This window comes from Argiope bruennichi, chromosome 10, assembly GCF_947563725.1.
Source record: "Argiope bruennichi chromosome 10, qqArgBrue1.1, whole genome shotgun sequence".
NCBI lineage: Eukaryota > Metazoa > Arthropoda > Arachnida > Araneae > Araneidae > Argiope > Argiope bruennichi.
The window spans coordinates 98107853-98135684 of record NC_079160.1 but is presented as its reverse complement, the minus strand read 5'-3'; the positions used below and the strand labels follow the sequence as shown (position 1 = coordinate 98135684).

General features: G+C 29.6%; 1 protein-coding gene across 1 annotated transcript in view; it reads right to left on the bottom strand.

The window, feature by feature from the left end:
• Nucleotides 1–24855, bottom strand: part of LOC129988268 (peroxidase-like) — a 48736-nt gene extending 23881 nt beyond the window's left edge. The window contains exons 1-7 of the mRNA XM_056096456.1: nucleotides 24782–24855; nucleotides 19170–19288; nucleotides 16875–16935; nucleotides 13751–13947; nucleotides 8785–8955; nucleotides 3910–4053; nucleotides 3617–3721 (exon numbers count right to left, since the gene is read on the bottom strand). Of these exons, the coding sequence (XP_055952431.1) occupies nucleotides 3617–3721; nucleotides 3910–4053; nucleotides 8785–8955; nucleotides 13751–13947; nucleotides 16875–16935; nucleotides 19170–19288; nucleotides 24782–24810 (826 nt within the window). The 5' untranslated portion in view covers nucleotides 24811–24855. The remainder of the gene's footprint in view (nucleotides 1–3616; nucleotides 3722–3909; nucleotides 4054–8784; nucleotides 8956–13750; nucleotides 13948–16874; nucleotides 16936–19169; nucleotides 19289–24781) is intronic.
• Nucleotides 24856–27832: the final 2977 nt, after the last annotated feature.

Below are 27832 nucleotides of genomic sequence, written 5' to 3'. Positions count from 1 at the left end.
ATGGGTTCGAGACCCTATTCCACCAAAGAACCGTCGTGTAAGGGGGTCTGTTGCATGTTAAATCCGTCATGACCAAACGTCCTTCCGCTGGTGTGGTGTGGAGAGGGGGTGCCAGCTCAGGTGTCGTCCTCGTCATCTGACCGCGGTTCAAAATTACGAGGTCCGTCCCAAAATAGCCCTTCTGTTGCTTCAAACGGGACGTTAATATAACTAAACTAAACTAAAACAAACCTGCAGAATGATTGAAGATCTATATATTCATCAAATGTTAACGTATGTGAGACAGAAATATCTTATTAGTTATCGTCGAAAGCCAAATATAAATGAATCACTAAACAGCGTTTCAGAGTGCTTCAGCAAACTTTATATTATAGCTGCATTTGATTCAGTGCTTCACTTATTAAGGGAACTGAAAAAAAATTGTTAGAAATGCTCTGGAAAGGACTTATCCTGTCACCAAAACTCCACTCAGTTAGAGGAAGGAAGATGTAAAAGAAATAAAGAAACATGCGACAAACAAAAAATTTAATCGATCGATAAAATAGGCTTAGTTGTTACTAGGTGTATAATCGCTATGAAAACTGATGACCATTGACCAGGGTTTCCAATCGCTCAAAAATGAGTATATATATATATGTGTGTGTGTGTGTGTGTGTGTGTATTTTTCAATTTGCATTCCCTTTCAGTAATTTGTAACAGATAGACAGACTCAATTCAATTCAATTCATGTTTTTCAGTCTTGAAGCAGAGAAAATGTATTCCATGTTAACCGGTTTAAGAGTATAAAAAGTCAATAACATGAGGAAATAAGCTGGTCACCAAATTCAGCTAATGTATGAAGGTCTTAACTTTTTGTCAACTAAGAGAAAATTGACAAGGGGATCGATTTTAATAATCGGTACTAGATTTTACTAGTATTTAGTAGTAAAAACTAGAGTAAAACTTTTAGTAACTAGTAAGTAGAAAATTTTATTAGTAAAAACTGAATTTTAAAAATCGGTACTGTCAAAAGCTTAGAAGAAAAAAAAAAAAAAAAAAGCAAAATAAAAATTTAAAAAAAAAAGCAAAATGGCGACCTGACATGCTTATGTACTTTCTCTAAGGATTAGGACACCCAAAATATTGTCGATTTCATGAGGTAATTACTTAAAAATCATTTTGATTAAAACAGGGGAGTACTTCTGGTACTAATATTATTGCAGAATGTACAGTTATGGTTTTTCAAAAGGAATCATTATCAATGAAGTTTTTAAAGAACGTACACTATATAAATACTGTGATTTGGAATACTAGTAAGTCTTCATTTTCTTTGGAATTTTGAAATATTTTATGTTCAGTGTTTATTTGCTGAAAACAATTTTCCTCCCTAAAAACGTTTTCTGCTATTTCCTTTGGTATCATATACATCAATTTGTAATACAATAGTTTGTTCTAAAAACAATGAAAAGGGAAAAATCATTTCGAAATTGGCCAGTTCTTTCTTTGTGTTCTTAAAATGCTTCTAAAACAGATACGTTCACCTTTGATAAAAATTTCCTGAAGTATGATCGAAGACCATCTAATTTGTTTATATTATCATAAAAATAACTCAATTTGTTATACATTCTATAAACAAAGTCTTTTAATTTATTTTGAAAGTGCTTCACATTCTAAAGCATTTTACAGAGATACAATAGTTAAATCTAATTCTAAATGGCGATACAATTTTTGAAACAATAGAAATTTTTCCTTTGTATACAAGCTGAAACAAACACTTTACTACTCACTCAACAAACAAATTTCGCAATTAAAAGCCTCATTGTAATGAATCAGAGCCTAAAATATTGGACTTTATCATCTAGATGGGCTCTTAATTAGAATTGTTTAAATGGTTTCAGACTAGTATGCTCTTGCGAAGATCGATTTAATAATCCATATCGCCTTTCAACGCCATCCCCTTAGCATGTCTGATTAGCTGCTTCTGATTATATAAAAGAAATAATAGATTGTTTTGCTTCTCTTCTCCTATTTTTAAAAATTATTTATTTTGTTTAGAATTTCTAAATTTAATTTTGGTAATTTCAAATAAAGTCTTTTAATTAACCAGTAATATTTATTAAATATGTCGGCAATGATTGGAAGATAGGACAGTACAATCATCAACGAATTTCTCGCTAAATTTGGGAAAACTGGTAGAAGTTCTTCTGTTTTCATTCATTTAAAGTACAAATACGTATACAGAAATTATTAACAAAAATTCATACAAAAATTATTAATAAATATTGAAATTTAGAACTTCCACTTGAGGGTATATCTATCACTTTAAATATCTAAAGATTGCATACTCGTTTTGACTATCGAAAATAACGTGAATTCAATCTTATTGTGACGTCAGGAATCTAACCTAAATACAAAAATAAAATGGAGTTATACTAGGGTTAACTCCATTTTATATTAGAGTGAGTTCTTAAGCACTCCAAAGTCATTCTGATCAACGAAGATTTTACACTATTATTGTATCATAACACCATAAATATGATCTGTTTAAATTATATACTCCGATTTAGATCTATCTAATTACTTCGTTGATGCTTTAGCCAATTAGTGATAATGTGCTTCCAATTTTCGACTATCCTATGATACATTGTGGAATTAAAATCGCCAATAATACAATAAGTTACTGGATATGTTTTAAGCAAATGATTCATTTGATCTCTCACTACACTAGGTAATTTTTTTCCATTCTGAACTTTTGCAAAACCCATTGTGATTTGACTGGCTGGATGCTGCATTAATCAGGAAATTATGTAATCTGTGTGTTGGTTAAATAGAGATTTATGGATCTTATTGTTACGAATCTGTGAGGCGGCTTCCCAGCATAGTCGATTCCATAGGAAGTCCCAGAGCTTGGCGACGAATTTGGCGATTTTGGCGCCAAAATAGATTATACCCGAAACATCGAGAATTTTCCCGATCCGTCCAGTAGGAACGGAGATACGACTCGAATGTCCCTGATTGGTTGAGAGGCTTTTAGCCTCACCTCCTGAGACCTATAAAAGGAGCTGCAGCTGCCGGGGAGTCGGCAGTGAATTGAGGAGAATTCGGAATCGACAGAGCAGAGCAGAGTGAACCAGAGTCGTAGTGGTGAGTCGAGTGGTGAACCAGTGGTGAATTGAGTAGCCGGAAGCGACAGAGAAGAGTGGTCGTGGACCAGTGGAGTCGTCGTAGTTGTGAACCGACGGTGAGTAGTCGTGAACCAGATAGAAAAGTAGTCGGAAGCGACAGTAAAGAAACTCGTCTTCCAGGGACTAGCGGAGCAGCGACGGAGTAGAGCTGCTGTTTATACTGTTGTATGCTGCTGTGTTTGCTGTTGTATGCTGCACATCTCGGCTGAAGATAATCGTCTTCTGTGCTGTATATAGTTGTCGTCTTTGTGCTGTCCTGTGTGTCTTCGTGTAAATAAACGTCGTTGTTTTATTTTCTACTGCCACCTGGTGATTGTGCGTTCTTCACACCATATAACTTCCACTATCCAAACGAACCCCGGAAATTCCGTAACATTATCTTTTAATTTGTTTGAAAAAGGGGAAAAATGAATTTATTTATTACAGTAAGAGGAAACATGAAAAAGTTTCACCTGTTCCATCATTGGCTCGTAATTCCATAAGTTTTTTGTTCTTTTTTTCATACACCAATGATGCATCCAAAGCAGCTGTTACAGCATTAACTTGTTCTCTGTTTGCTGATAAAAATGAAATGAAATCAATTTAAATAAAAAAAAATTCATAAAAATATTTAATAGAATTGTTGCTGTGAAATTATTGCATGAAATAAAATTACTTATTTAATGATACTAAATGAAAATCCTCATATATTTATTAAATTTAGAGCTCATTGTTTCACCAAGAAAATAAGAAAAACTGAACTTACTGGTATTGCAGATTTCACAAGCCTCAGTTCTGTGCATATCTTGACAAGTGATGTTGTATGTAGAAAAGAATGAATCATTTGATCTAAATGTAAGAGCCATGCAAGATTCATGAGGAGGGCCATCTTTACAGCAAGGTTCAAGTACTAAAAAAAATTAATATGCGAATTATTTTGTGAAATTCGAAAAAAAAGAAGAGATTTTTAAGGTGTACGTATACACTTGAAGATTTTTTTAAAAATTTTAACTTTAAAAATCAAGTTTTTTCACAGTAGGTCATTCATATATGTTTAAACTCATTTCAGTGAGAAAAAACCCATATTACACAAATTATTAATGAATTAAATAATAATTAATGGGCTAATTAGCCTATTTTTTGAAACATGATATCTTAAATTCTAATTTGCACAGATGCATAGTTCTAGTTGGAAATGATGCCTAATATTAATTTTCATGTTGTCTGCCTCATTCAAATTATAAAAATTTATAGTTTTTTTTAAACAATTTTTTCATTAACAATGAATAGAAAAAGCGAGATTTTTTTCTGTAATTTCAACTTTTAAATAGCTATAAAAAATTTATTTCTATAAATATAACTTTGATTGAGTTACAAAACATCCGCTATTTCATACAGATTATTTTGATACATAAATAACTGTATTTGGTTCATTTCTTGTTGAGAATGATTGTTTGAATGAAGCCACATTGTGGAAAATACCATTCTTCATAAAATGAGTTTTAAAAACTCCGTAACTAGAGTTTTTAATGAAAGCTCCTCAAGAAAAATAATTATAACTCGAGAAATATTTCGAATATTGACAACATCTTGGTATCGTCTGAAAGCTAAAGGATCAGGCAACATTATTAAGCAATAAAAATATATTCGAAATATATTCGATATTCGAACGATTTTCGAAGTTTCAAGTGTGTGCATACACCTTAAACTTTATTTTACTATATTCGTGGATAAATTGAATTATTTAATCACCACGTTACGTTATTGCTAAATTCCAATATTTATCAATTATTGATTGGGAATCAAATATACATGCTTTTATCATATACATATCAGATACTTTGCATAGAATAAAACTATAGCTGTATTCAATAAACATACAGTGTCACTGGTGTCAAAACCAATAATTGATTTTTTTTATAAATATCATACAAAATTTATAATATTTGTTTTATTATGATCACGAAGGCGTTTGCTTACTACAAATTTTATTTATCAACTTTTGCATTTAATGCACGATAACTATTCTTTTATTTGCAATATTTCCCTTTTTCGAAACGAAATACAGTTCTATTTATCCATGGAAATGATTGTCACAGGAGCAATGGATAATCAAATATTTTTGATGGTCCTCAAAATGATGGAAAGACGAAATGCACATTGTGACCAACTAATGAAAATTATAAATGTAGAACAGTAAGTAACTGCAATTAGAAGTTTATTTGTTTAATACCTTATGAAAAGTATCTGTCATTGAATTCATCATTTGGTATTTTATTTTATTTCATTGCATTTGATATTCATAAAAGCATACAAATTGTAATTTACTACATTGTACGCAAATACTTATTTCAACTGTAATACTTATTTCAACTATAATCAACTGTAATAACTGCCTACTCGAGTAGAATCAATAATAACTGTGCAACATATATTTCGAACAAAATAGTCAGATAAAATCCTCGTTTTCTCTATTCAGAATTCTCCCATTCTTGTAAAACCTGCGATCATGAGCTTTCATAATAGAAGAGTATCGTCAAATTAAAGAAAATTGATAGTTTGAGAAATTTAGTATTTAGTAATGCATAATAATTTCTGACAAATGACACTGAATTTATTAAAATTGAACATTCAACATTTTCTAAATATATTGTATTTTTTAAATGTAAAATCGTGAACTTTTAGCTAATGATTTGTAGACTGAGGTAGAAGCATAAATCAGACATCACGTAGAAGCATAAATCAGAGAAAGAAGATTATGAGTTCGCTCTTCGGATTCTTCTCTTAAGAAGCATTGTAAAAGAAGCAGCATGCTGAAGAACAATTTAGCAATAAATCACTCGCTTCGAAATAATAAAACAAAACTTTGGCTCAGATTTCCCGGAAGTAAGCCAAGACGCCAAGACTCAAATGCTATTGATTGAATTGATAAATAAGTTTTTTTAAATTTAATTTGGCTAGGTTGAAGTCCGAATTATAGCAATAAGAGATTTATTTTGGGACGGATCTCATAATTTGACAAGAATATATAAGACTCTTTTCTTTGATCATATGTCATGGAATCAAAGATTTTAGAAACAGAAGAAAATTAACTTTTTTCTCATAATTGGTAAATAATTTTTGCAGATTGGAAGAAAATTTAGGTGGCAGAACTAGTGGTGATAAATTACCAAAGAATTTTCTCAAGCTGATACTATAATGCATGCAACATTAACGTTTCATTTGAATCAAATAATTCATTAGTTGCAAGCGAGAGTACAGGTATAGTAGCTTTTTTTTGCATTATTAAGTTGCTACTACATCATGCTACGAACGCCTTCCTACTTTGGACCTTTGATAGTTTGTAGCCTCAAGTAACGGTACTTCCATCATCGGGCTTCTTGTATCAAACGCCGAGATTTGAGTAAGAAGATTTCCTGCTGTTGTCTAGTTTTTATGCTACACGATGCGATGAATTTTTGATCCAATAAACTTAATGGGGTGTTTGATGATTTGAGGGGGCCAATTGATGTGAGAAGACGTGGCAAATATAGTATTGTATTATTTAATTTATTAATTTAAAAATGATAACCTAAAATGATTGTTTATTTGATTAATGTCGGAAAAATTACTTGTGCTTTTTAGCCATGTACATCATATTAGTCCGAATAGCTTCCTCCGAATTTCTGAAACTTTTTTTTTATTCGGTTGATAAAGATTGACCACCATCGGAACACTTTTCAATGCGAATATTTGATGCTTGATAAGTTAAGTTCGTAGATTGATGTTCACCATCCGATGTCAAAATTTGTCAAACTAAGACAGAACAATGTTCGTAATATCGTGTAGTACAGGTTTAGTAGCTCTTTTTTGCATTATTAAGTTGCTACTATATCATGCTACGAACGCCTTCCTACTTTGGACCTTTGATAGTTTGCAGCCTCAAGTAACGTTACTTCTATCATCGGGCTTCTTGTATCAAACGCCGAGATTTCAGTAAGAAGATTTCCTGCTGTTGTCTAGTTTTTATGCTACACGATGCGATGAATTTTTGATCCAATAAACTTAATGGGGTGTTTGATGATTTGAGGGGGCCAATTGATGTGAGAAGACGTGGCAAATATAGTATTGTATTATTTAATTTATTAATTTAAAAATGATAACCTAAAATGATTGTTTATTTGATTAATGTCGGAAAAATTACTTGTGCTTTTTAGCCATGTACATCATATTAGTCCGAATAGCTTCCTCCGAATTTCTGAAACTTTTTTTTATTCGGTTGATAAAGATTGACAATCATCGAACACTTTTCAATGCGAATATTTGATGCTTGATAAGTTAAGTTCGTAGATTGATGTTCACCATCCGATGTCAAAATTTGTCAAACTAAGACAGAACAATGTTCGTAATATCATGTAGTACAGGTTTAGTAGCTCTTTTTTGCATTATTAAGTTGCTACTATATCATGCTACGAACGCCTTCCTACTTTGGACCTTTGATAGTTTGCAGCCTCAATTAACGGTACTTTTATCATCGGGCTTCTTGTATCAAACGCCGAGATTCGAGTGCGAAGATTTCCTGTGTTTGTCTAGTTTTTATGCTCGAATTTAAAAAAAAGCATCGAATAACTAAAATAGGCGTTCTTGAATACGCACGGCTGCAACACATGAGTCATTTTCTCACCGTTAATCATTTAAATTATCATCTTTACCTCTTATTTTTTTCAGTAACAGGTTAGGATAAGACAATTCTTTATATACAAACAATAGGATAAGACTTCGAGAGCAAAGATTATAAATTCTTTTTTCACAATCACCAATCTACTTAAATCGTTAAACATTAGATCCATTTGAATGGATTCAAACATTTATCCCATTATGAGGCAGAAATACTTATCTCAGGAGTTGACACTTGACTCAAGCATTGACACAAATGTTTGAGTCAAGGTTTGAAGCATTCTGTAACTGTATACTGCGGAATTTTATGATAAAATCCAGGACGGCAGGCCATTTGTTCTTGAGTTTATTTATAATTTTTCTTTATGATTCCAAATGAGAATTAAAAATAAAAGTGAAGATTAGAAAAAAAATTTCAAGGTAAAAATAGTAAATAAGGAAGATTTCAAACCTTAAAGCAACGTAAGTCCCTAAAACACTCCAAAACAGATGATAAAAATTTTGTAGGTGTCGTTAGTTACATATTTATTATGACGAGTTACTTGGAAACTACAGAAAGTAGCTTGCATGGCTATTATTATTTTATCTGTTGTTTGGTACTACTTTGTAGTACTTAGAAAGTTCATTTGAAAACCCATTAAGTGCTAAAATCTTTGAAAGAAGTCGCCAGCCACATAGATATTGAGATGAGTGACTTGGAAAATAAAATAACTCTTAGAGCGTACGTAGTTGAACATTGACTAGGAAGCTATTTAAGTGCCAAAATGAACCTTATCTCAATTGTATCATGATTGCAAAATTTGCAATCTGGCGTGCACAGAATCTTCCATTTCTGTTTTTCAGTTTAAAGAGGTGCATTATTTTGTTTAAAGTATTAGAAAGTCTTAACAAATGCCTTATTTTGTTAAAAGTATTAGAAAGTCTTATATTTACAATGTGAAAGAGGATATGAGCTCATTATTTTTTTTCTGAGGGTTATACTTACAGTTGACATTTTCTGAATGGGACAAGTCGTGGGCCACAGTTTGACCATAAATCGTGAACATGAACGAAACATTTGGAGAGGGTCGGTAGCCTTCTTTAAAAACATTTAGAGTTAAATCTCTAGCACAAGGCAAAGGATCTCCATTCTTAGATTTTCTAACTCCATCATACCCTGAAATATTAATATTATTATAAATTTCAACAGTAAAATATAATATAAAGTATTATAGTTTCCAAACTTATGATAATTTTTTGAAACCGGATGAAATGTACTCCCCTCCACTATGCAATTATTAAACGACTATATGGTTAGTTTTGTCCTATAGTGTGAAAATTCGAGTATGCATTTTAGATTATAGAAAACATTTCTAAACTCGAAGGAATATTATACCTTGGATTATCAAGCATGCATTTATTAAACGAACTGTGTGGTTAGTTTTGTCCTGTAGTGTGGAAATTCGAGTATGCATTTTAGATTATAGAAAACATTTCTAAACTCGAAGGAATATTATACCTTGGATTATCAAGCATGCATTTATTAAACGAACTGTGTGGTTAGTTTTGTCCTGTAGTGTGGAAATTCGAGTATGCATTTTAGATTATAGAAAACATTTCTAAACTCGAAGGAATATTATACCTTGGATTATCAAGCATGCATTTATTAAACGAACTGTGTGGTTAGTTTTGTCCTGTAGTGTGGAAATTCGAGTATGCATTTCAGATTATAGAAAACATTTCTAAACTAGAAGGAATATTATACCTTGGATTATCAAGCATGCATTTATTAAACGAACTGTGTGGTTAGTTTTGTCCTGTAGTGTGGAAATTCGAGTATGCATTTTAGATTATAGAAAACATTTCTAAACTCGAAGGAATATTATACCTTGGATTATCAAGCATGCATTTATTAAACGAACTGTGTGGTTAGTTTTGTCCTGTAGTGTGGAAATTCGAATATGCATTTCAGATTATAGAAAACATTTCTAAACTAGAAGGAATATTATACCTTGGATTATCAAGCATGCATTTATTAAACGAACTGTGTGGTTAGTTTTGTCCTGTAGTGTGGAAATTCGAATATGCATTTTAGATTATAGAAAACATTTCTAAACAAGAGGGTGTGCTCTACCCTCGACTTCAAATATGCATTTATTATACATATTCTGTGGTTAGTTTTGTTCTATAATATTGAAATTCGAGTACGCATTTTATGTTATAGAAATCTTTCTAAACAAGACTAAATGCTCTTACCTCAACTATCAAGTATGCATTTATTAAACATAAGATGTGATTTGTTTTGTCCCGTAATGTGGAAGATTGAGTATGCATTTTTGATTATACTAAACTTTTCTAAACAAGAGGGAGTGTTCACCCATAGACTGTCAAGTATGCATTTATTAAACATAAGGTGTAATTTGTTTTGTCCCGTAGTGTGGAAGATTGATTACGCATTTTAGATTATAATTAACTTTTCTAAACAAGAGGGAGTGTTCACCCATAAACTATCAAGTATGCATTTATTAAACATAAGATGTGATTTGTTTTGTCCCGTAATGTGGAAGATTGAGTATGCATTTTTGATTATACTAAACTTTTCTAAACAATGGGGAGTGTTCACCCATCGACTGTCAATTATGCATTTATGAAACATAAGGTGTGATTTGTTTTGTCCCGTAGTGTGGAAGATTGAGTATGCATTTTAGATTATAGAAATCTTTTCTAAACAAGAGGGAGTGTTCACCCATCGACTGTCAAGTATGCATTTATAAAACATAAGGTGTGATTTGTTTTGTCCCGTAGTGTGGAAGATTGAGTATGCATTTTAGATTATAGAAATCTTTTCTAAACAAAAGGGAGTATTCACCCATCGACTGTCAAGTATACATTTATGAAACATAAGATGTGATTTGTTTTGTCCCGTAATGTGGAAGATTGAGCATGCATTTTTGATTATACTTAACTTTTCTAAACAAGAGGGAGTGTTCACAAATAGACTGTCAAGTATGCATTTATTAAACATAAGATGTGATTTGTTTTGTCCCGTAGTGTGAAAGATTGAGTATGCATTTTTGATTATACTTAACTTTTCTAAACAAGAGGGAGTGTTCACCCATCGACTGTCAAGTATGCATTTATGAAACATAAGGTGTGATTTGTTTTGTCCCGTAATGTGGAAGATTGAGTATGCATTTTAGAGTAAAGAAATATTTTCTAAACAAGAAGGAGTGTTCTTCTCTAGACTACAATGACGTTTTCGCCAATTGTTTTATTGACTATAACCAAGTCTATTTTAATTATTGACTGATATTTTGAGTATTTTCCGTAGTGTTTTTGCATGAAATATTCTTCTTAAAATGTATTTTCCTTTTTTCATCTCTACTTCATAAATGACTGTGCCATCTCTTCAAGGCCTATTTCAGCCAGAGCTTCACCACTTCAGTTTACAAGATTTTGTAAATGATTTTCACTAATCTAATTGTACTTTCCATGATTGGATTAAACTTTGTAGGATCCCTTAGAACAGAGCAAGTTTCATGGCCTACCCTCTATTTAGCATCTCCAATTACCAGAAACAAAATATTTGTTGGTTCAAATTTTAATATAAGCCGTGTTTGAAAAAAGTGGAAGTAGCAGAACTTTAAGTTTTATAGCACTTTCAAGAGGATATTTTTTTAGATCATTACACACACACACACACACACACGCACTCACACACACACACACACACACACACACACACACACACACACACACACACACACACACACACACACACACACACACACACACACACACACACACACACACACACACACACACACACACACACACACACACATATATATATATATATATATACATAATTAAATTGAAACATTAAATTATTAAATTAACATTAAACAATTAAATTAAATTGAAATAATATATATACACAATTAAATAAAATGAAAGCAATTTTATTGTAATAAGTACAATTTTTTTTGTTGAAATTTTGTAAATATTATTTTATCATAGAGTCATATATTGCATTATAAATTATAAAGTAACATGCTATTTAGAATTATAAAGTAACGTAATCTTAAATATACAAAAGTAATTAATTAGGATTATTATTAGAATAATGATAATATTTCTGAATTTTACAATGTCTGTTTTTAATTTGAATAAATTTGTGCAGGTAGGCTTTGTTAATTCTACGAAAATAAAAATTAAATTGTGTTGAAAATACCACTAAAAAATTTGGAGATTTCAGAACTGTCTTTCCCTACTCTAAAGTTATAGTACTCCTATGTTGTTTACTTTTTCCGTTTAAAAATCATATACTACTGTTTCCTCTTTCTTTAAAATTTGTGTCAAAAGTTTAGAAATATCCCTTATAAACTGATGGTCTGGAGAAATGTATACACAAGATAATGCATGTAACGTAATTTGTATGTAGAATTCAAATAAGTGAAATGTTACTGCAAATAATGAACCTTATAAAAAATATGACAGACAACTAGATGATTTGTTTTGATATTCATACTCTGAGTGTAGGAAATAAAGTTTTATCAAGTTGATAGAAGAAAATAAGCATATCGTCATAATTATTTTGAGAAAGTTATTTATAATTGTATTGAATTATTTTCTTGAAATATTGCGTCATTAGAATTGAAACACAATAAAAAAAAAATTAAAACTATGTTTATGCATTTTCCAAGAATGTCATACAAAAGCATTTTCAGCATATCTCAAACTATTTGAAATTATATAATTACACAACATAGGAAAAAGAATAATAAATTTAAAAAAGAATTAATTTAAGAAGAAAAAATGTAAGGCTTTTGCGATTTGTTAACGATTTTTTCGCCGTATACGAAATGAAAAGAGAAAAGATTATGATCATCAAAAAATTCGAACTCTACTCTTTAAATTTCTTCGATTCCTTAAAACACATTTTCGGAATTATTTATATTTGTGAATATTGTAACTAAAAAATGCTTTGAGCTAGATAGATGTAATTAGGCTTATGATTTATACTCTAAATTTGTAGATTTCTATCAAAATTTGAACGGTATCGATTCAGAAATATATCCTGTGTGTCCGGTTTGCAGAGGACAAATGGACATGATAACTACAAAACATAAAGGATATATGAATAAAATTTGGTATACATTTTATCTAAAATGAGGACCCATTTCTAATTTGGCACCAAATCAGTTAAGGGTTTGGCCGTTTGTTACACCTTCATGTACCGGTTGTACCTTCATAAGTATAAAAATGTGATAAATAAAAATCTCAACGGCTTAAGTATATAAAATTTGGCATGTGATTTTATAGCCAAAATTGTAGTTCTGCGCCAAATTTTAATTATAATCAGTCTAACAAAAGGCTTCCAGAATACGCATTTGGGTTTCAGGAACTTGTTTATTAAATGCATCCTCGGGATTAACCGCCAATATAGACCAATATAGATAGTCATAAACAACACTCTTAATAGGTTCTTTCGTAACTGTTCTTCACCAATGCAACTAACTATTCTAATTACCAATGTAACTAAGAATTTCGGGTAGGTAATTATCCCTGGCTATTCTTTTTGGCTCTATGCATTTTTGTTGGAAATATTTAAGGTTTTCATTGAAATAATGAATAAATTGTTTCTGAAATTCTCAAATAACATATTGCGGATTTCAATATCTCAATATTACTGTTTCAAACTGTAATGTTCAGAATCGAACAAAAAATCTATGAAGAAAGGCGTTATTATAACTATCAACTGCTTTTTTATTACCATAATAAACTGTCGATTGAAATTTCAAGCATCATTCTTTAACTACTACTTTATGATTTGCTAAGTCCATAACTATTCTATGATTTCAATTATACCATAAAACTGTTTTAAACTGCAATGGCATAACAAACCACATGTAACGTTCCATATCAAAAGATATTGCTATTATAAACAACAATTTCTTTTCCTGGATTACCTTCATAATATGCTGGTTGAAGTCTCATGTAGCATTCATCGGGTATACCCCACGTGGGATGAATCAAATTGTTACAGCTTCCGTCTATACTCCTGTATGGATAAGAAGGATCACATGGAAGGATTTGTTCATTTCGGCAGTGATGAGGGTCTTCTGGTATAGAGGCTTCAAAATTCCAAGGTTCATCGATATTATTTCTGTTATGAAAAAGGATAAGAAACATTAGTTAGATTTTTTTAATTATTTTGCTTTCTCAATTTATCAGATCTGTTGATAGTGGAAAAGGGTATACAGGATATACACTGAATTTAGAAGTCACAAGGTTTGAAATATTTCATAATTAACTGGAAATATAGAATTGCAGAAAACTTAGGAATATCCAGAAAGAGTAGCTACAGAAAATTTTCGTGGCTTCTTAATTCATCTGACCTCATTTCACTTAAAGATAGAAATAATCTACGGTCACAAAGGAAAGATTTAGATATAATAAAGAGGCTCAGTACAATATGGTTTACTTGCGTTGTCACTTTTTGTAAAATAAATCGCGAAAACTGTAAGTTATGATGTATTTATAATTATAGTGTGCTATCGGTTCAGCATGCAAAGATATGTTATATAAATCAGTTTTAAAAAAAGAAGACATAAAACATCTTTGTTTACTCATAATATCCAGAGTTGTACTACAGGAGAACAATATATGCCTCTTAAAACTGTGTTTAAAAATCCTGATAGAATTAAAGCATCAATAGTGCAGGCCTTTACATTCATTTGTACAGGATGTTAGAAAACTTTCCATGCATATTTAGAATTCATTCAATCATTCTGTACGTATGTGTACGTATTCTGTACGTATGTCAATCATTCTGTAATCATGATGTAAATATGTGAATACGTATATGTCTGATAGTTGAATGAATAAATAGAATTTCAGCTATCATTCTTAGAAGATATGATATGGATGTATGATTAATGAATAGAATATATTCTTCTTAAAATGTATTTAAAAGCCCAAATAGAATTAAGGTTTCAACAGTAAAGGACTTTATATCCATTCCCACTGGATGTACAATAGCTCTGTACTATGTGATTAACTTGCGTCTTCAGTTCCTTGTGAAATATATCCTAAAAACTATAAGAAATACGGTTTCATTGTATAATTATAGCGTATTATTGGTTCAACAAGCAAAGATGTATTACATAAATTAGTACAAAAATGTAAGTCTTAAAGCTTGGTTTTGCTTACTCATGGCATCCAAAGTTGTGCCTACTCGAGTAGAAAATATGTCTCTTAAAATTATGTTTAAAAATCCTGATAGAATTAAGATTTCTATAATTGTACAGGTTATTGTAAAACTTTCCACGTATGCGCAGCTATCATTTTAATAGCTACATGTGCATGCACGGACATTCAGATAGAATTTCTGTTATTATTCTTTGAAGGCATGATATAGCTATATGATTCAAGGTGTTTTTCGTAATGATATGTAGCACGCATTGCTAGTTTTGTATGAATTCTTAACAATGATATTTTAATTGTTTAAAGATGTATTAATAATGATTGTGCTAACAATACATTCATCACTTTACACAATTTACAGCAATAATCACTATCAATTTGCCATCAAGAAAGATAAATTAACCTAATAAAAATTATATGGTACGATTGTTCTGTATTTTATGACATCAAATTTTAGAAACAATTACGAAACATATGTGATTTTATGTGTTTTGCTCTTACACCATGTCGAAAGCGTCTTTACTTATTAAATCCTTTATTTTGATGTTTGTAATTTTATATCATTGCTGTCATGTGTAAATGAAATTGAGAAATTAATTTTTTTTTTTTTTTTTTTTTACATTTTATTATTATTTGAAAAATGAAGTGAATGAATGTTTTTATACCTGACACATTGTTTCTCTAAAATCTGATTAGAAGAGATATTAGGAATTTTAAAATTACATTGCCCTTTTATTTGAAATAAAAATTCATATATAACGTGGGTTTTTTTTTATCATTTACCTGTAATGTTTTGCATTAAGCACAAATTTCAGTACTTCTTTAAACAGAAATTTCTTTAAAAAAATTGTTACATGGAAATTTTGTCTCGTTTGATATAAAAAAAGTACGCTTTCTTTGCTTACAATTTTAATATTTACTGATTAGTATCTAATAAATATCTAATTAAATATGAATAATAGGATGAGGGTATCTGTATATAAGTTTCAGATTTTGTAGCGTTTTCAGCATTTCATTTATTGCTAGAAAAATCCAAATTTATTATTTTATTTAAGTAAAATTCTTTTTCAATTTGAAATTACATGCATGGTTTTGACGGTTTCGAAATTAGTTAGGGGTCATAATTTCCCCCCTGTACGCATAATTTTTTTTTCCATTTTGTAAAATTATTTTTAAAAAAAATAATTGAAAATTTGGAAGGAAAAAAAAAGAATTTTTATTTTATTTTTGACAAAAAAAAACAATAATAAAACAAAATAAATACCTTTTAAAAATCTATTCATATCCAAGTGCAAAGATCTAATAATATAATCCTTAACCTTACAATGTAATTACACATTTTTTTTAATTACACAGAAATTTGAGAATTACATAGAGGTGCATCTTTTTTTCAAATACTTGATGCAGATTTTTTAAATGTTTTAATTTATTTTTAAGTTATAAAAACCGAAGTTATTATCATGTTTCAACCAAAATAAATGTTCAAGTTTTCTATTCTACAATCTTTATTCTAAAGCTTATATGCTCTTTCTTTATAAAATCTTAATTTTTCGCATTTTATGATTTTCAGAGAAAGATAAAACTTGATCTGAATAAGAAATATCAATAGACCAAAATATTCACTTAAAATAAATTGTTTTATTATTGTTGAAGAAGAAAAAAAAGCATTAAAGTTTTATTAAATTTCATAGTTTCTATTGAAATAATGAATAGTTTATTACAAAAAAAATTTAAATTCGAAAAACAAAAGTTTTGAGCATTGATTTTAATGAAAGTCAGAAACAAAATAATAAAATATGCGGAAATTGAAATCCCATGTCAATCAATCTGAGACAATTAAAGGTATTACGTAGTATATAAAACAAATTTTTCATCAACATAACTTACATTGTCATATTTAATGATTCAGAATCTCTAACTTCCGTGTTATTAGCAGGCTGTTCATTTTCTGCAAAAATTCAAAAAACAGAAATAATTAGAAGTCACATATTTTCCCATTTTTTACAACAATTTAAAAGAGAATAAATAAGCATTGAAGAATAATTTTAGTATTAAAGAATTATGCATTTTTGTAATGATAATAAAACAGTTATTAATCGTAATATTTGAAGGCAGAATCGAAAAATTAATAGTCACATATAAGAAAAGTATAGACAGGAAAAAAACACTTTACACATGCATGAAAATTTTCAGGGCAATCAATAAAGCGTTTTAAAAACTTGGTATGTTATTTTTTATCTAAATAATTACTTTCTACGTTTTAATGTCATGTGTGTGAAATTTCGCTGCCGATTTTAAACTAATTTTTCGATCAGCTATATCCATTGAGAAGAATTTGTGCCAAACAGGCAAGAAAAAAGTTATTATTGCATTAACATCTCATTCTGAACTATATTTAAAATTGAATGTCTCTAACTCTTCGGGTTATTTCATATTATTAGATTAGATTAAAATTTATTACAAAATTTGTATTGAAAAGACAAAACGGAGAAGGAAGAGAGTTAATAAAATCTTGTATTGGAGAACTTTTGAGTTAAAATTATAACAAACAGAACAAATTATCTAGACTTTTAAAAATATACTTTTTCTCATAAAATTTCTTCAAGATTTTCCCTCGTCCCCCCCCCCCCGCTTTTCTTCTTCCTAATATTTTATTTTTACGTTTATATCGTCTAGTTTTAATTTTATTAAATTTTTTAAATGATACTTAGTTTATGAAACTATTATATTTCAAATAATTGCATATATAAAGAGATTACTGGTGAGTATAAAAATATAAATAAAAAATATATAAAGTATAAAAGTAAAGCAAGTAAAGTAAAGTATGAGTATAAAAAAAAGTAAAGTATAAGTATAAAAGTAAGTAAAATATGACTATAAAGAGGATACTGGTGAGTATAAAATTTGTCCTATATGCGATTCAAAATAAGAAAAAAAAATCGTTAGCAACATTTTTTTATTAACATAAAAGTCAAGTCAAAATATAAAATAATAAAATAATTAAGCATATTTTTAGTATTTTTTTTTCAATTGCATCTTCCGAAGATCAAGTCCCATAAGAATTATTTTTGCACTGTTTTACATTCAATAATTTTTAACGATAACGGTATTATTTCTGTCCAATGTGTTCTCTGATTTCAATAATTTTTTTAAAGTTTCATTCAATAAAAAATCTGCATATAATATGTGATGAAAATCAATTCAGCAAAAATTTGATTGTTGAGTCAAATGACTGAATCGTCTGCATTTTACATTCATGAAATGTTTTGGTTATATTACTTAAACAAATATTCCAAACGATGTTTTTTCTTATGCGCAAACTCTTTAACATAAAAAAACAGATAACATATATAATTCAATATCATTGTAAATATGATTTTACAAATATATTTCATAATTTATATTACTGTAATTCAAATTAGAATTCTTTACGTTCAGTAAAGTTTTCTTGGTAAATATATTATAATTCATGATCTTAAAAAATGTTGTGTCGAAATAAAAAACACTCTGCACCTTATAAAGATTATGCTATTTTTTTATTTTATTTTCTCGTATATGTAGTAAAGCGAAAATATAGTAATTGTCAAAAAATTGTCAAACGATTTTGACGAATCTCCATATTTTAGACTTCTCTTAGTTTGAAAAACACATTTTTGGGAAATGTCCATCTGTCTGTCGGTTTGTGAGAAAAAAAACTGAAAAGTGCCTTGAGCTAGACTTTTGAAATTTAATATACCGTTTTTATACCGAATTTGCAGATTTCTATCAATTTTGAGTAAAATCTGTTCAGTGGAAGTCCGTCTGTCTGGTTGTTCGAATATAAGTTGATATTATAATTGCAAAACGAAGAGAACTAGATAGATAAAATTCGGTACACAGATTTAATATTAGAAGTGTAGAACACTTGTCAAATTTCGAGTCAAATCCAACTACGAGTTGGCTATCTCTAAATTAAGTAAAATTAATAATTCAAAAGCGCTATCACTTAAATAAACTAAATTTGTTATTGGAATTTTTGACTACAAGCGCAGTTTTATATCAAATTTTTATTTCAATCAGTTGAGAAAAATCTAAAGCGCAAATTCCATTTTTGGACACTATTAACGCTTTCCAGGAATTAATCGCTAAATAATTATCAAATTAATTAACTCCTAAATTATTTCTTCTCGTTTCAGTGCTTACCTGATGGCAAAGAATAAAAGTTTATTTTCACAAATTTAAAGACTCTGGCGAAGGGTACTGTAGAATCAGCTGAAATCAAAACAGGGACCAATGTAGTGGACAAAATGAAGATGGATGCCCTGAAAAAGAAAAAGAAACGATGATCTCATAATCGAATATTTATTTTCACTGCATGTTTAGGATTATTTACACCTGTTTCGTTATATTGTTATGTTATATTTCTGAATTTCTCTGCAGTTGCGTATTTTCGGTGAAAATGGACTATTGTAATATTTTTAAAACTTAACTGTCAATTATTCAGCTAATTTCAACAAAATTTAAATTACAAATGTAGAAAGACGGAAAATAAATTATATTTCTCGTTACAGTGGCATCAAAATGTGGCTTCCAAAGGTCTGTAAATTTATACGAAAAAGAGAAAAACAATTATCGTAATGAATTATAAAATGTGTCAATAATTAGAATGAGAATTCTTAATTAATATAACTGATCATATAACTGCTTTCATTTTTGGCCTGGTAATAAAGTCGCGGCTTCGGAACTGAACTGTTTCAGATTCGAGACCCGGTTCCACCGAAGAACCTTCGTGTAAACGGGTCTGATCTATTGCATGTTAAGTCCGTTTCCAATTCAGGTGTCGCCCTCGTCATCTGACCACGATTAAAAATTACGAGGTTTTTCCCAAAAATAGTCCTAGTGTGGTTTTAAAACGGGAAGGGAATAAAGCTAAACCAATTCTGGATTTTGCGAAGCTTTGTAAAAGTTTTTTTTTTCTTTCTAGAATCCTTTCAAAATCATATTCAATCTTTCATCGCAACAATTGTTCATTTTATTTCTTCTGTGCGTTTATTGTCTAATAGAATTAAGGGTCAAACCAGTGTCTTGATTTCATTTTTCTGTTTATTTATTTGCAAAATGGTTGAAAATAATTGCTGTTGATGCTTGAAATCTGAGATTGAAATACATATTTCATTCGATTCTAATCTCCTCATTTGTCTGTAATTTGATATTTAAAATCTATTATAGCTTCTAGAAATCTTAACTCATAAAATCGTTTCTTAGTTTAGTCCTCTTTTTTAAAAAAAATATATATATATTGATTTTATTTAACTGCAATTCGGTTGTTAAACACTATTGTATTTTTATGAAATCTCGAGTCAAACAGTTCTTGAATTTTTTTTAACTGAATAAGCTTAAGCTTGAAATTTTCTTAATTGAATAATTCTAGTTATTTTTTATCACTCATTAATGGCTTGAATCAGAACATGAAATTTATAACCGTGACCATTCGACCGTGAGAGAATATTAGAATTTACAACCAGAATAAAAGGATTTGGGCTCACTCCTTGCACAGAAAACAGATATTAAATCACAATAATGGTTTTATTTGATGTGAGCAATGTCTTCTGTGCAATTTTGTAAATATATAATTTCATTATCAGCGAATTTGAAATATCGTTATCAACTAATACATATAATAACCATTAATGAAAAGCGCGGACATTGTCATAATCAAGTGAAAAGAAAGCGAAAGTGTTCTGTCAATTGACTGCGCAGAAGGGGGCAGCAATGTAAGTGAAAAATTGAACAAAACTAAAATTTTGCATCTGAAGAAATACAATACATTTGAAGTTAAATATGTTTGATCTTCTGAGGCCTGAAAAACAAACACAACTCACGAAATAAAGTGAAGTTTATACATAAATTAAAAGACGGTTAAAAACGGTTTCTAAGAGAGTCTTTAATGCTACTTACCTCTGACAATAATGACTCGCAGGCATAGGTGGATGAAAATAGTATTAAAATAGCATAAGCCAGCTTTTCAAAACAGTTAAATGTGTCTGGAACCGAATTCCATGTTTCCAAAATTTCGTTACTGGCATTTTTACTTATATTGCTTGTTCATCTTTTTGTTTCAATCCATTCTAACTTTTCACTTGTTTCAATAAATTTTTGAATCTATATGGACTGGGAATCAATCAGCTGTATTTCAAATTCTTTCATTTCCAACTAATTGAATTGGGAGTAATTCAATTTATCAAATGAAGTCATATCAGGGTACATAATAAACTTGAGCGTTTCCGAAAATTCTTTGAACTGAGAACATCTCATTGAGAATTCCTTGATTAAATGAAACGATTACGGAAATTCCTCAATAATTTTTTCTTCGTTTGGCTTCTCAATTACATGTAAATATTTGATATATATATATATATATATATATATATATATATTCAAATTTAGAAAGTACTTGTAGTTTCTTGTAACAATATCGTTCCTGAAACCTGAAGACCAGCGCCAAAACGCGAATGGGATCCACCATGACGATAATTGTTTTATTTGTGCCTTGAAGCTTTAATTTCATTTCATTGAAATGTTAGCCTGCGTCTGTGAAAACATCAATTTTGGAAGCCACATAATATCCAACAACTGTAAGTATTGTTCCCCCCTCATTTTGCAGAAACAATCTGATTTCTTCCAAGTAGTCAACAAATCTTTGAGGTACATTCCCACGGCTCAACCAGCGAACATTATTATACATTAGTAAGCCATTATACACCGAGTTGACGTCAATCCACAAAGTCTCGATTAAAGTCTTTTCTCTTACTTCAGACCTATTCCATTATTACTACTTTCGCTTATTTAAAGCCTACGACGATATGAGGTTGGCTATTTTTGTGATTAACGCCATTATATTATATTATCAAGAACTGTTAAATCACTCTTAGAACACAAGGCTTGTTGGTGAATAATGCAGTGGAATTCAAGAATCGAATGTCCTACGTCTGTTTGAAATACACTAATGAAAACATTTTTTTTTTTTTTGCCTACTATATTTGAAGCACTATCTGTTACTGAAACAATTCTTTTCAAATCAGTTTCTTTCTCAGCAAGCGAATTTTTAACAGCCGTATAAATATATGTGTTTTTTTAAATGGAATGGGAATACTCGCTTTTGTTCGTTATACTTCATAGTGAACTTTGTTATTTTGAACTAAAATGCAAACGTTTTGATCGGCGGCGTGCCCAAAATATTGTGTAGCGTCCCATCATTTTAGAATGATCAGCATAAAGGAAAACATTCATAAAGAATATGAAATTTAAGAAAAAAAGTATTAACTGAAGCAAATGTATTTTATACGAAAATTGAAGTTGTCGTCATATGCCTTCTGTTTTATTCGCTCGTTAGAAACTGCACACGCTGCATCGACATTTTACTAAGTAAAAACGTCATTTCCGTTAAAATACTTTTCACAATCTTAGATTTCAGTTATATAAAGTTTGAAAGCAATCGTAAATCTACATATTTCGGTAAAAGTGCTATTTCTATTGCACCCTTAAAAGGTGTAATGGAAATTGCAAAATGATTTCCATGAAAGAGTTTTGTTAAAATGACCACATCGATCATTTCAAAAATCAACTAAAAGTGTTACCTAAGGTTAACAGTTTAAAAGAGAAAATGAAAGCAGTATGTTCCTGAATAAAGTTTGTTAACAAATCAATGAGTGGAATGAACAAAGAGTGTAAAGAGCAAAACGAGGTGGCGTCGAATCGTTAATATATTTGTTGGGATTTTGAAGAACACTTTTCAATTTTTATCTCGCAGTTAATCAAATGATTATTTACAGTAATATTTCTCTTATATTGCTATTACCAAAACTGAATCACTTAATGAGATAAAATTAAGAAATTTGATCGTTATATACCGAATATAGATCTTTATCAAACGACTTTTATCGAAGAGAATTTAACAAAACCTATCATAGGAAAGTTTTTCACTCTCACCATCAAGGAGCGTTAAATACATGTCAATTATCAAAACAACGTCATATTCGCAAAGAACTATATCGATGAAATTTGACCCATGATTTTCTCTTTAAATTTGCATCTGTATTTCAAATTTTGTGCCAAATCAATGAACGGCATAGTTTCTTAAGAATGTGTTTATTTTTGAGTGTGCCAACTTAAAAACACAAGAAACTAGACAGGATAAATTTTGATGCACTCAAAAATAATGTATTAATATCTAGATCTGTATTACACAAGGTAATTAACTAACGTAAGTGCGTAGAGAAATTTGAAATGAGACTTTAGAGTTAAGTGATACTGATTCAGCCTAATAATTCATATCCTCAATGCAGAAGTATCAGATATACAAAAATGATGCAATTTAAGAATATCAAGTAAACAAAACTGATACAATCTAAGAATATCAAATAAACAAAACTGATACAATTTAAGAGTATTAGGTAATCTAAATCAGTCTTTCGAGCTGGTCGATACGGATTGCGGATCTCCACGATCTCATTCGTTTTTGTATGAAACTGATGCAATATAATAATATCAAATACACCAAACAGATACAATCTAAGAATACCAGATACATAAATTGATACAATCTAAGAGTATCAGGTACTCGATATCAGTCTTTTGATTTGATTGATACCGATCAACAATCGTCTCTATCTCTTTCGTTTTTATGTCTGAAACTGATATAATCTAAAAAATATCAGGTACACAAAACTGATAAAATCTAAAAAATATCAGGTACACAAAACTGATATAATCTAAAAATATCAGATAAAATACTGACACAATTTAAGAGTATCATGTACTCGATATTAATCTTCCGAGTCTATTTATGCCGATTGGTAATCGTCTTTATCTCATTCTTTTTTTGTCTGAAACGGATACAATCTAAGAATATCAGATACACAAAACTGATACAATCTAAGAATATCAGATACACAAAACTGATACAATCTAAGAACATTGGGTACACAAAACTGATATAATCTAAGAATATCAGATATAGAAACTGATACAATTTAAGAAAATCAGATACACAAAATCGATACAGTCTAAGAGTATCAGGTAATCGATATCAGCTTTTCGAATCGATTGATAACGCCTGATAATCTCGGTCACATTCGTTTTTTGTCGGTTGATACTAGATCAATCTGATACACAATCAGAGGTCAATAAAACGTCGTCGTCTTGGTGGCGAAATGAACATAAGTGATATTTTTCACTATATATATTATTAAATTACTAAAATTAATTTCGTTTTTCTTAAAAAGGGGAGAACTTAACGGCTAACGCTATAATTGGAAAATAGGAAAAAAATTTTGGAAATTTGAAAGAGTAACAAAAAATAAAATATTGTCTCCACTTTTCACTGTTTCGAAATGCTATACAAGAGCCGAAGATTTTAATTAATTTCATAAGTTTATCCTACAATTATATTTCCTATCATTTCATAACTTTTCAAAGGCAGAGTGACATTAAAAAATGGATTTTTCTCGTCCCATTCTACTATAAGTACACATGCCAGAAAATGTTTGACCAACAATCTGAAATTAATCATTTCATATTTGACACCATCCTTTCATTAATATGAAGAGAAAATATCAATTCTATAACTAGAGTTCAACACAAAAAGTAAGATACTTTAATTTCTTTGATTACATAAATATGTTACAAGTTCCGATTACAGTGTTCGTGACATGAAAATTAGTATTATGTATTAATGTCCAATTAAAAACATGTTGTACTTAATTCTTTTTTTTTATAATCAGTTTTAAAAGATGAAAATTATTAATTCAACTTACCATTTCATCAAAGTAATTGTACGGCTCATTATACCTGCAAGTTTAGATGCAAAACTCAGCCAACGCAATGATATTGTAGCAATTTTAACTTAACTTAACAATCTTATTTAAACACCTGATGTCAATAAAATTTGCATGCTTTTGGAAAAAATACATAAAATATCAGACCAGAGCATGAAAGCTACATTTATATTTATTACAAATAGCTTAATGGAATTTCAAAATATTGCAGGAAATGTTATATTGAGCGAAAATGTTTAATCTTATGAACTTACACAAATAAAGACAATTGTAGGCATTTCAGACATGATTCGAATTGTGTAACGCATGCTTGGTTTGTCTGCAAGATTTTATTATTATTGCAGTTGCTTTGCTAACATATATTGTGGGACACTTAATTGACTTTACAGGCCTTTTTTCCGGAAATGGAAAAGAGCCATTAAATAAAAGTAAAATATTCATTATTAATTAAATACAATAAACTTCAGACAAAAATTAATTGATCATTAATAATTAACATTGATCAGAACATAATCTTATATTTAAAAGACAATGGTAAAATTAAATAAAGCGTTAAATTATAAATGTAGAAAGCATCTATACTTATATAAAGCTCAATGTGTGTGTGTGTTGGCGCTCTACAGGCCAGATCTTTCGACCTATAGCTACCAAATTTGGCACATGCATACCTTGGAGGTCGGAAATGGCACCTGCGATCCCTTTTTTTGAATTTTTAATTAGAATTTTAATTATTAATTTAAAACTAACTTTCCCGCCAAAAAATCTTTTCATTTCCTCCTCTGCCAAATGAGTAAGGCTTCAGTTTTTTTTCCCACGCTAAAGACGATAGCCTTAAGAAATTTTTCGCAGATTATTTCAAAGCATTCTGTTTATTTTCTTAATGTTTGATGCATTTAAAATTAAATATTGTTAATGAATCGATCTTTCAGATTCATTCTGAAATAATTTTGAATTAAAATAAAAAAGAATAAAGGAAATTAAAAATTTCTAATCTGCATAGCGTTACCCCAACTGGCGTAGAAAATACACGCGTTATTTTGCGTTCCCATAATTGGCGTTGAAAATTCACGCATGCGCATTGTGTTCTGATTGTTGACAACTACAGACTTGGTTTTGAAGGCTTAATATGTTTTCGACAGATTATTTCAAACGATTCTGTTTATTTTTTTAGTGTCTGATGCATTTAAAACTAAACATTGTTAATTAATCGATCTGTTTATGATGAATCTGAGAAAATTTTGTTGAAAACTTCTTGAGATATTATATAAATTAAGAAAAATATTCTTTAGTGCCCATAAGGTTTAAATACTCAGCGACTCTCATATTTAATCTCATATTTAAAAAAAATGCTTCGTTTCAGTAAAAAAAAAATATTATTATATTAATTGCAGTTTAAACATTTCCACTTTAATTTAAAGCATAAATTCTACTGGAGCTAACAGAAAATTAGAGAGATACACATTACGTTATGGCTGAAGGCCTTTATAATATTATGAGTGAATTATATGACTATCAAAATTTGAAGTTTTAAAATATATTAATGAAGAAGGAATTAAAATGGGAGTTCCATAAAATATTTAATTATTAAAATTTTAAAGTGCATTAAGAGTGGCGAACCGGCTGGTCGCCAAAAGCGGCTAGTAAGGAATAAAAATAAATATTCCGAAAGATGTGTAAAAAGTTAAAAATTCAGAAAAGAAATTCTGTTGTATAAAAGAAAATTCGATTTATCGAGAGTCAAAATTATCGACACATTTTATTGTATAGCTGCACCATTCTAAACGTTGTTTTTCTTTTATTACAGTTTTCGCCATTTTCAATTAATATTCTTTGTCATTGTAATTATCTGTATCATTTTGCAGATTACACATTGCTCATTGATAGTTCTTTTAGGATAGGTTTTACAGAATTCACATTGCTGTTGTATTGAGGCATAAGTATGGGAGAGAAGAATTAGTACAAGGAATAAAAATAAAAATTCAGAAAGGTGTGTAAAAATTAAAAATTCAGAAAAAAAAAATAATATGTTATAAAAAATTTCGACTCACCATTCTTATCTATATTTTATTGTACACCTGCACCACTCTAAACATTGTCTGTCTTTTATTACCCAGTTTTCGCTTTGTTCAATTCATTATTCTTTGTCATTATAATAATCTATATCATTTTGCAGACCACGCAATGTTGATTTACAGTTCTTTTAGGGTATGTTCAACATTATTCATATTGATGTTATATTATCCCGCGATGGTGAACAACTTAGTCTAAACTACAATAGTGTACAGCCGTCTGTAACGATGATCGGAGAGCAAAAAAATATCCAACGTTCATTTAGTATGCGTCATTATGCTAATGAATGCATGACTAATGCTAATGAATGCATGCTAATGAACGCATGACTAATGCTAATGAATGCATGCTAATGAATGCATTATGCTAATGAATGCATTATGCAAATGAATGCATGCTAATGAATGCATTATGCTAATGAATGCATGCTAATAAATGCATTATGCTAATGAATGCATGCTAATGAATGCATTATGCTAATGAATGCATGCTAATGAATGCATTATGCTAATGAATGCATTATGCTAATGAATGCATTATGCTAATGAATGCATTTATGCTAATGAATGCATTATGCTAATGAATTCATGAATGATGAAAATGCATATCCGAATTTTTATTTTAGGATCAAATGAATGGATAAGGTTTTATTTAATGATTTAATTGATTGATTTATCCATGTGCGAATAAAGCTAAGCATTAATAAAAATTAATTATAGGACGTAAACTTCTCAATCAAAACTTGCAATTTTTGTAATTAATTGTAGCAAATGATGGCATATGAAATTCAGATGTATTTTAAAAATTTCGATTAAGAATTGATTTTGGGGATGGGTGATACCTCCGAGTAAGGTTTGTGGATATCAGTTAATTTATAGTAATTACTCTCAGAAAAGTATATTATATTACATACCTATATTATAATACAACGATGACTTTTAATTTATCCTAAACTTCAAA